Source organism: Dysidea avara, chromosome 10 (genome assembly GCF_963678975.1).
Source record: "Dysidea avara chromosome 10, odDysAvar1.4, whole genome shotgun sequence".
Taxonomy (NCBI): Eukaryota; Metazoa; Porifera; class Demospongiae; order Dictyoceratida; family Dysideidae; genus Dysidea; species Dysidea avara.
Window position 1 is genome coordinate 29,232,559 of NC_089281.1, and position 11,515 is coordinate 29,244,073.

Below are 11,515 nucleotides of genomic sequence, written 5' to 3' on the forward strand. Positions count from 1 at the left end.
AACTTTACCCCATTCAAATGTCGCAGATGTTGTATCACAGCCACTCCATGCCAGCATGCGAAAAGAGAAGATGTAATTATGATGTTACAATAGGACCTATGTGCCCAATAATGCCATCAATTTTCCAATGCTCAAATGTTTCCCAACCTCTGAAAGAAAATATATACTTGCTATGTTCTGGTGCATCGTGCAGGAGGACAAGAACATCAGTGTCATCAGCTACAACACAGTTTACTTCCTTCAATTGCAAATTGAAGTGCACATTGAACAATCAGTGTGTCAGTTTCCAAATTACTCTGATGCACAACCTGGCCATTATCTCTCAGATATTGGACAATCAATTGATGTTTGCTCTTTTCATTTGCAAGAAAACTTCCTGGCTTTTGTATGCTTCTGTAGATTCACTTGACTGAATATCTGCACCTGCACATACCATAACATACCTGGGGATGCTGCCAGCCCTACACACTGATTGCACACATGGAGATTCTGACATACTGATGGTCCAATGCACACTTCAATTTTGTAATTGAAGGAAGTAGAGTGAATGTTGTAGCTGATGACAACAATGAAGTTCTTGTGCTACTGGTGCACGCTGGAAGCAGAACATGACAAGTACGTATCTCTTTTCATTCAGAGGTTGTAAAACATTTGAAGATCTGGAAAAATAATGACATTATTGGGCACATATGTAGGTCCTCTTTTCACATACCTGGGTGGCTGTGATACAATGTCAGCAACATTTGAATAGGTAAAGTCGGACTAATCAGCAATCAAATGATGTGCAAACAATTGAAAAGTTAATGATAGATTATATAATGCAACAATTGCACATGTTGAAAAAGTTGGAGTTTGATGGGAATCAGTCTGATTCATTGAGGAGTCTCAGGTATACAAAACAAAGTACATGGAAATGATGGCATCGGAAAGTTATTACACATGTGAGCTGTGAAAGTGTGCTAACCCTTGCAGTTGGATGGAGTATTCAGGATCAATGGTTTTAGCTGATGCAAGAAGTTATTCATTGGAGGGAACTTAATATGGGGCTGGAAACTAGAAGGACTAAGGCTGCAACCGATGATGATAGACATGGGACCAGTCCCATATATCATATAATTAATTTTGTACAATATAAATTCCAGCTTTCTACTGTAAATCCATGTGGTAGTAATATTATGCTCTTGTTGCAAACATGGATTATTAGTGTGTTGCAAAATGTGAAGGAGAGAGTTGCAGAAGTGCTAAGGAAACTGTTTCGTGTGAAAAAATAATTTAAGGATAGCACATTTTTGTTGGTCAAAAATGACCAGATTTGCAAAAATGGGTCTGCAAATACATCCGATTGAGAAACTACAACTTAGTGTTCAAGTTGAATATCAATCTGCAATTTTCTCCACCTAATAAGTGATGCTGGTGCTCACTACTGATCAAATTTCAAGTCAATATCATTTTCCAATCTGAAGTTATGAGTTGTCAAAGTTGGTAAATTGGATATGCGTGGAAGATCCACTTTCCTGAATCCAGTCATATATGCCTCAATACTAAATTGGCCATAAAAATTTTTCCCCAAAGTGGATTTTAGAGGATTTTGGATATGTTATTCTATGAAAAATTTGCTTTCTAATGATACCAAATTCAGCTTTCTTCGAATTTTTTCCGGGTTCACCCCTTTTTTCAGTTATATCTACTGGACTACTATTACATACACACACATATATATATATATATATATATATATCAAAGTTGTATAGTACCAAGAGTAAATAATTTACTACAAAGTATATTCAATAGTAAGGAAACAATACACTAGTATTTGTTAACTCTGGCTCACCACTTAACAGCTATAGATTTGATATATATGTTTAGTACTGTCAAGAGTTCATAATATATATACTAAGGAGAGTATCCTACTCTCATATACCCCTGTAGAAAGGCGTATCGTGAAGTTATGACGTAACACTTCTGAGTTTGCCCATTTTTCTTTGTATAATTAATGAAGTCATTAGTTGAACATGGTATCGATTGAACGCGTGCCTACCAACGTCGCTAGCAACCAAATTAACTCCAGCTCTAAGCGTTTCTCACCCAACTACAATCGTTCCTTCATGGGTTAAGACCGCTTCGTAGGCGTTTCTTACTAGGCCATTCGCGAATACAGCTATCCTGAGCGTCGCAAGTGTGAAACGGTGCTAACGATTCTTGCACTTTTATGGCATCCTGTACGTCACAAACCACAACATTTTGTTGTTACATCATAACTTCACGATACGCCTTTCTACAGGGGTATATGAGAGTAGGATACTCTCCTTAGTATATATATTATGAACTCTTGGTACTGTGTAATATCAAGCACCACCAGCACCTCTTATTATCATGTTAGCTAGTGTAAAAATAATTTTGAAAATTAAAACATGGGAATAGAGATCACTAAAATAAGTAAAGAAACAAGGGTCAAACAAGCCAGTGTGTTAAACACAGAGATCTCTATTTGGACTCAAATAAACGAATTATTTTAAAGCTGGATTTCAAAAGCGCTTCAGTCCCGGCACTACTATAAGAGGTATACTAGCTAGATATCTGCAACTTCGCGATTGGGATCCCGTTCGCGACCACACCCATCAAATAAAGATCTAGGTGGACTAATAGCGATAGAGTATGGAGACCACATCTCTTAAAAATCTAGCTATCAAGACACACGGTAGTGTGTCGTGCGGCCCAAGAAGCCGGCGCGTAACACCCGTGAGTATATTGACAGGAAGAAAGAAAACGCAATTTTCGCACCTCCGTAGCTCTGTGCTTCCTTGATGAAACAAGACGATTTTTGCTGTGGACATGCCTTCCAACTGCAGCACTCCACATTCCAAATTTGAGCGAAATCGCTTCGCGCGTTCCCGAGATATGCGACTTCAAAAATTGGCTCAGTTTCTTTTTCTTTTTTTCTTCTTATTTTTCTTTTTTTTGTCGCACACTTACAAAAACTGCTATAAAACGCGAATGCCATATCCGATTGCCTTGAAATTTGGCACACAGAAGGGGGATATAAAGGCGCATCTCGGTACCAACTTTGGCTGGAATACAGTAAACAGGCAAAGAGTTATGAGCAATTATTCACGAAAAATAACACCAATATGTTGTCACGCCTACAGGGTAAACCGCATATGGGAAGAAGCTGAAAATTGGTGGGTTAATACGTTAACTATTGAACCTCAAACCTTTTGAGGTTTGAAAGAAATCGAGCTAAAAAACAGGAAGATACAACGAAAAAACCAACAGTGTGTAACAATTACGCAATCGAGATTAGCTAATAAAAAAAACGACTGCTTGCCACGCCTACCAGATAAACCGCTTGGGGTAAAGCTTTGAAAATCGTTGTACAGATGGAGTAATCATCTTAGAAAGGCTCATCAATGGTGTAGAAGAATCAGACTTAAAGCCACGGAGTTATAACACGAAATCCAACTTGGTGCAGCAAGTGTGAGATCGAGATACTCTAATAGAGCAGTCATCCTAATAGAGCAGTCATCCTAATAGAGCAGTCACCCTGAAGAAAATTCAAGAGATCAGCTAGAAACAAGAAACCTGTATAGAGATCAGCTACACACAAGTCACCCTGTAGAGAGATCAGCTAGAAGAAGTTACCTTGTAGGGAGTTCATGCAACTATGGAAAGAGATAGTTCAGCTAGAAGAAATCACCTTGTAGAGTTCAGCTACAAAGAAACCACCACGTAGAGAGTTCAGCTACAAACAAATCGCCCTGTGGAGAGATCAATAGAAGAAGTTACCTTGCAGAGAGTTCAGCTACAAAGAAACCATCATGTAGAGAGTTCAGCTACAAACAAATCTCCCTGTAGAGAGATTAGCTAGAAGAAGTTACCTTGTAGAGAGTTCAGCTACAAAGAAACCATCGTGTAGAGAGTTCAGCTACAAACAAATCTCCCTGTAGAGAGATCAGCTAGAAGAAGTTACCTTGTAGAGAGTTCAGCTTCAAACAAATCACCATGTAGAAAGATCAGCTAGAAGAGGTCACCTTGTAGAGAGTTCAGTTACAAAGAAACCACTATGTAGAGAATTCAGCTACAAACTAGTGACCTTGTAGAGACATCAACTAGAAGAAGTTACCTTGTAGAGAGTTCAGCTACAAAGAAACCATTCTTTAAAGAGCTCAGCTGCAAATAAATCACCTGTACAGAATTCAGCTACAAACAAATCACCCTGTAGAAAGATCAGCTAGAAAAAGTTACCTTGTAGAGAGTTCAGTTACAAAGAAACCACCATGTAGAGAATTCAGCTACAAACTAGTGACCCTGTAAAGACATCAGCTAGAAGAAGTTACCTTGTAGAGAGTTCATCTACAAAGAAACCATTCTTTAAAGAGCTCAGCTGCAAACAAATCACCTGTACAGAATTCAGCTACAAACAAATCACCCTGTAGAAAGATCAGCTAGAAAAAGTTACCTTGTAGAGAGTTCAGTTACAAAGAAACCACCATGTAGAGAATTCAGCTACAAACTAGTGACCCTGTAAAGACATCAGCTAGAAGAAGTTACCTTGTAGAGAGTTCATCTACAAAGAAACCATTATTTAAAGAGCTCAGCTGCAAACAAATCACCTATACAGAATTCAGCTACAAACAAATCACCATGTAGAGAGATCAGCTAGAAGAAGTTATCTTGTAGATAGTTCAGCTACAAACAAATCACCCTGTAGAAAGATCAGCTAGAAGAAGTTAACTAGTAGAGAGTTCAGCTACAAAGAAACCATCATTTAGAGAGTTCAGCTACAAACAAATCACCTGTAGAGAGTTCAGCTACAAACAAATCTCCCTGTAGAGAGATCAGCTAGAAGAAGTTACCTTGTAGAGAGTTCAGCTACAAACAAATCACCATGTAGAAAGATCAGCTAGAAGAAGTCACCTTGTAGAAAGTTCAGTTACAAAGAAACCACCATGTAGAGAGTTCAGCTACAAACTAGTGACCTTGTATAGACATCAGCTAGAAAAGTTACCTTGTAGAGAGTTCAGCTACAAAGAAACCATTCTGTAAGGAGCTCAGCTGCAAACAAATCACCTGTACAGAATTCAGCTACAAACAAATCACCCTGTAGAGAGGTCAGCTAGAAGAAATTACCTTGTAGATAGTTCAGCCACAAAGAAACCACCGTGTAGAGAGTTCAGCTGCAAAGAAATCATCCTGTAGAAAATTCAGCCACAAACTAATTGCCCTGTAGAAAGATCAGTTAGAAGAAAAAGTTACCTTTTAGAGAGTTCAGCTACAAAGAAACCATTCTGTAAAGAGCTCAGCTGCAAACAAATCACCTGTACAGAGTTCAGCTACAAACAAACCACCCTGTAGAGAGATCAGCGAGAAGAAGTTACCTTGTAGATCGTTCAGCTACAAACAAATCACCCTGTAGAGAGATCAGCTAGAAGAAGTTACCTTGTAGAGAGTTCTGCTACAAAGAAACCACCATGTAGAGAGTTCAGCTGCAAGGAAATCACCCTGTATAAAATTCTGCCACAAACAAATTGTCCTGTAGAAAGATCAGTTAGAAGAAGTTACCTTGTAGAGAGTTCAGCTACAAAGAAACCATTCTGTAAAGAGCTCAGCTGCAAACAAATCGCCTGTACAGAATTCAGCTACAAACAAATCACCCTGTAGAGAAATCAGCTAGAAGAAGTTACCTTGTAGACCGTTCAGCTACAAATAATTCACCCTGTAGAGAGAGCATCTAGAAGAAATCACCTTGTAGAGTGTTTAGTTACAAAGAAACCACCATGGAGATTTCTGTAATCAATATATGTATTATATATATAATTTGTACATTTACTGATAAAATATTTAAAGTACATCTATTTCATCTTTTCTTCTTCCTGTGGTAAAAAAAAGATAGGTTAAAAAAGTCCCAAAGCTGGCCATAGGCCGGCTTTGGGGTATACAAATACAAAAAGAAATGAAATCTAATCCAAAACAGCCAAGCTGTAAAAAAAGTGTGTGGCCCTCAAAAAGGCTATGGTGAAAAAAGATGTGAAATCAAGGTGGCGGCCAAGAAATGGCTGTGATGGTAGGTTAATGGTAAAAATTTTAATAACGACAATTCAGGTGAATTTTTGTGCCGTTTGGTCTTGGCACAAAATTCACCTGAATTGTCATTATTAAAATTTTTACCAATAACCTACCATCACAGCCATTTCTTGGCCGCCACCTTGGATTTCACATCTTTTTTCACCATAGCCTTTTTGAGGGCCGCACACTTTTTTTACAGCTTGGCTGTTTTGGATTAGATTTACTTAACAGTAAACAAGATGGCCTCATCCCTTATTGGTCTAGCTAGCTGGCTGACTCGAGATACTCTAATACAACAGTTGCTCTAATACAATGTATGATATTCTAATAGAGCAGTCACAAGTTACACTGTAGCTAGCCGTGCTACAACAAAAAACTAGTATTCTAAAAAAATGAAATAGAGATCTATGCAATAAAAAGTAGTGAAACAAGAGATGAATAATGGTATTGCAGCATAGCTTGGTAGAAAGTCCCTACTTTAGCACTGAACAAAATAATTGTTATAGCTAATGTGCCAAAGTAGGAACTTTTTTTTTTTTTCACTGAGCTATGATGTAATATCATCATTCATCTCTTGTTTCACTACCTTTTATTGTGCCAAAGTAGGAACTTTCCCACCGAGCTATGCTGTAATACCATCATTCATCTCTTGTTTCACTACTTTTTATTGCATAGATCACTACTTCATTCTTAAATTGACTTTTTTTTTTTAATACTAGTACTACATATATCAAGGGCACATGCAGTGCCTAACCCTAACCCTAACCTAACCCCCTTAGAGACTTTAATAAGCAGTCTACACCTGAATATGTTGCTCTATTAGAGTAGCCAGTATTGCCTGATTGTTGTATTATAGCATTTTGACCATTTCCATCTCAGGGTACATGGTGGAGCAATGGCATCAGTCAGGTAGTCAGCCAGTATAAAATTCCACTAAACATTTTTAAAAATTCACGTCATATTGAAAGCACTTTTGGGCTTGGTTATTCCTAACCAACACTGCCAAGGTGCCATGAAAGTATTGTGAGGCTGGTTTCAGGGTGGTATTTTTGGAAAGGCCCAAACCTTCATGATCCTTAATTTACAGTACTATTGTACTATCGTTATATAAAAACTACACAGCAACGTTTGTTCCCATATTCTATTGTTCCCATATTGAGATTGCTCTATGGTTTCAATGTAAACTGCATGACTGCAACACACTACGTCGTGGAATTTTATGTCATAATATTCTGTATGCCACAATTCAAAATTATAAAATTACAGTAGTTGATTCAAGTCATGCAATCTACACCCTGTTTGGGATATTTCAATTACTCTGTAAATCCAACTAAATTGGTAAGTAGATTTCTAGGAAAATGAGAATGGGACAGGAACGGAAAGCAGAAACTGGAACAACCAATGTAAAACCCTTGACTGATAGTCAATATATGAATTCACCAAAATGCTTCTTTGCTGGATTCTTCTGCTATAATGATCAAAACACTCTAATAGTTAAATACTCAGTCAGTAAGCAACTATTTAAGCCTTGTACTATAAACTAAAGTGAGATATAGCCAAGTCACTAAAGCAACTTATCTTTTGGTTGTTAAAACCATCCCACTAAAGCCATACTTCAAAGACCTGGTCCATAATTATGGTAGTTATTGTGCAGTAAGGTAAGGTGTTAATATGATCAAGGCAGAGGTGTTCAAAACAAGCAGTAATAGAAGTCGCTTGCATTACAGAAGTCTACAACACTATTGAGACAGAAGCCATATATCTTCTAGTATATGTCTTTAAACACTCATCTTCAGCCTCTACTGATGTTCCTTTCCTACTGTGATGTAACTAAGAAATATGACAGCACATCTAGCCTCATAACTTGGTTATCTGATCCCCTTATAGTAATCCCCGGCCTACTCTATACTGAAGTCATATTCATTTGCCTGTACACTGATGACATGGTTTATTGAGAGATTTGATTAATTCAAACCTGGCCAAGGAATTTGTCTGTCAATTCCTTTCTGAACTCTCTGTTAAGCCTGTACTGGGTTCAGTCACTACTACATCACACCACAGATAGATATTCCACGTGTACGATCACAGTGAGAGGATTAAAGCTGGTTGTGGCAAACTTTTACTTGAACAAAATGTTGGACCATACTGAAGTGTTAAGATACCACACCACACTGCCATACCGACTTTCCAAAGTGATACCTGGCACCAGGATATTAAATAAATGCATTATTCAACTATTTCAGTAACTACGGTAATGAGCCAAAATCGTCTATGAAATGGGGTGTCCATATTTCATCTTTCAAATAACATTTCAATTCATTTCTCCGTAAAATTCAGTTTAAAAATCTGTAAAATCCAGTAATTTAAATTTACAAATATCCGTGAAATTCCGTAAATTCCCGTTACATCTGTTCGATCGTTAACTTTCATCTTTCAAATTGTACAAAATTTTAGGCAATAATTTCAGAGATTACCTACGAAATTTCAGGTCGTATACCCCTCGACCACTTCCTAGTCCGGCTTAGTCTCGCGTGGCCAGACCGCTTTTTTCCGTATACTGGGTGGGGAAAAAAGGGTCTGGTGCAACTCCAATAGCTGTTTACTTCTGAGCCGTCCCCACATTCCGGGGACGCTAATTGAATAACATTGGTCACAAAGGAGGTGCCATGACGTCAGTAAACTACGAAGTATTCCTACACTCCTGCTCCGGTTGTGAGTCTTGTTACACGATGAGGATTAACTTTCAAGACGCTATAAAAGAGACATCGGAGCAAATTAAGATTCATTTAAAGGATAAACAGATCTCTAGTTAACTTACTGACGTCATGGCACCTCCTTTGTGACCAATGTTATTCAATTAGCGTCCCCGGAATGTGGGGACGGCTCAGAAGTAAACAGCTATTGGAGTTGCACCAGACCCTTTTTTCCCCACCCAATATACGGAAAAAAGCGGTCTGGCCATAGTCTCGCGTAGCCAGACCCTATTTCTCCGCACGGCGCTTATCGATTGGAAATTATAAGCACCTGCTCCGAAAGGGTCTGGGGACTCTACAATAGAAAAGTTCTGCAGGCAAATCACCCCTGGGTAGGTGAGCGTTGATTGGTCCTAAACCACTTTCAGAAGAGGTGTGGATGACCACAGTTGGCTTCTATGCCACGATGTAATTAAAGTTTGAACAGGCTGAAGGATGAAGCCAACTGTGGTCATCCACACCTCTTCTGAAAGTGGTTTAGGACCAATCAACGCTCACCTACCCAGGGGTGATTTGCCTGCAGAACTTTTCTATTGTAGAGTCCCCAGACCCTTTCGGAGCAGGCGCTTATAATTTCCAATCGATAAGCGCCGTGCGGAGAAATAGGGTCTGGCTACGCGAGACTAGTCTGGCCACGCGAGACTAAGTCCGGCTCGCACCACGAAATTAGATAAGCTTGCACACTTACTGCTAGCTTACTGTCTTATTCTAGAACACGATCACATTTCAAAATGGCTTACCCGAAGAACAACCTTGAAACGATACTACTTTCTTTCCTCGGATTCTTAGCTGGTAGCTCAAACTCGTGCTGGTTAGTCATAGGCTCCTTCACTGTGACCACGCTAAGAGAGATAAGGAGACATGATAGAGGGTGTCTATGGTCTGATCGAGAGTTGAGTTGAATATAACGCGCATATCGTGATTATCGACGCCGGCGTTGTAATAGTTATAAGCGCTTAAAGTTTGAGGCAAGGTTGACGTCTCATGTGAGGCTTAATATTAAAGGTACTTATTTTAACTTCTTTGGGCCTGGCATAGCTGTTCTTCACCATCACCACCAGCCACCATATACCTGTAGTACCTTGAATAAGCTCAGCACTGAGCCACATGTTACTATAACTGGCATTCTGACAAAATTTTTGACAATATAGCTACTAGCATAAGAGGCTGATTCTTGCCTGCAAATTGTGCGGAGATATCTGTCATGGAAAAAACTAATAGAACGTATAGTGCTATTTATCATGGTCTTGTAACACACCATGTCCTCTTACTGAGACTAGACTAGATGTGGAATAATTTTCCTAAACTGAGAGATCACTGAATGATGAATAGCTACAGGGATTTTATGGTAACCGTTCACAATCATCTATGCCAAGGCTTTGCTCACTAATTTAACTTGTAGCTATATCCTATGTGACTACTGTGTTGTTTTTTTTTGTTGTAAATAGCTATATTCTGTCACAATTGTAGTTAAGTTTGCATTATTGCAGCTGTTAGTGTGCGTTCATAGAATTATTCTTTTTATTGTGTTTTGTGTTTAGTGCACTCTTAAACTATGAAAGAGGCTGTGGGATATATATAGAGTGATGAAATGTCTTATAAAATGAAATATTTGAAATGTCTTATAAAATGAAATATTTGTTTGTAGGAGCAACATTATGCTAGCTACTGTTACTTTTAGCTAACAGGTAGCTAACTTTTATTTGTTCAGAGGTGAGAATTTATTAGTAACTAATGCTATGTGGTAATTCATAAACATTGTATTAGTTTTTTTTTTTTATTATTATTATTAGCACTTTACAGTGACCAGCACTGAAGGTCTGACAGCAACATGTGCTGCAGCCTTAGGATTACCTAACCTAATTTCAGGGACTTAGACCTAATGACTTGACCTACTGACTGACTGAAAAGGTGTAACAGAAAAGGGGCCAAAGTAAGGAAAAAAATCCCTCCAATCCCAGGATTCGAACTGCAGGTCACCCAATGTCTAGTCGGGGCCACACTCAGTCTTCCTCCAGGAGGGATGGATTTTCTTCCTTAAACCTAAAGTATTTATTATTAGCACTTTACAGTGACCAGCACTGAAGGTCTAGGTATAATTTTAACCACCATCCATTGATGATATAATCAGTATATATTGTTAAATACTTAATAAGCAATTATACCAGTAACTTCTACTTGCTTCCTATATAGCTATGTAGCTAGCTAGTAAAATCTTTGAAACTTTAGCCCCCTCCCTTGTGTGTAGCATTTCTTAAGAAGAGGATATGCACAAATACTGAGCTATCTTCTAAGGCCACATAAATTTATGATCACCTAAACTGATGTGAGCATGCAGGTGGTTCATTATTCATTATACGTGCACATGACTGTTTTATCAGAGTAGTTGAAAGCTATATTAGATTATTAATCCTCTCTTAAGAAATAGAAGGGTTAAAGCCCCCTCCCATGCATGACATTGAGGTGGGTTTTCAGCCTATCTAACCTACCTTCCCCTATGTGCCTGATTAAGTAAGCAAGTTTTATTACTTCCATACAATCATTAAAGATTGAGATGATGGAATAATGGTGAAAACTTGTATGATGTCATAATAATGACCAAATTTAGGCAGTGAGACATATCAATGGATCTGAAACATAAATTCAACAGTATAAGTGAACTAACGTTGTCTCACTTGTGTTTATTGCCGGCAGGCATA

At 38.4% G+C, this 11,515-nt stretch overlaps 1 protein-coding gene across 1 annotated transcript in view; it reads right to left on the reverse strand.

The window, feature by feature from the left end:
- LOC136236270 (ATP-binding cassette sub-family C member 4-like) overlaps nucleotides 1-9,714 on the reverse strand; it is a 34,636-nt gene extending 24,922 nt beyond the window's left edge. Inside the window, exon 1 of the mRNA XM_066026402.1 lies at nucleotides 9,557-9,714. Coding sequence (XP_065882474.1) covers nucleotides 9,557-9,636 — 80 coding nt within the window. The 5' untranslated portion in view covers nucleotides 9,637-9,714. The remainder of the gene's footprint in view (nucleotides 1-9,556) is intronic.
- Nucleotides 9,715-11,515: the final 1,801 nt, after the last annotated feature.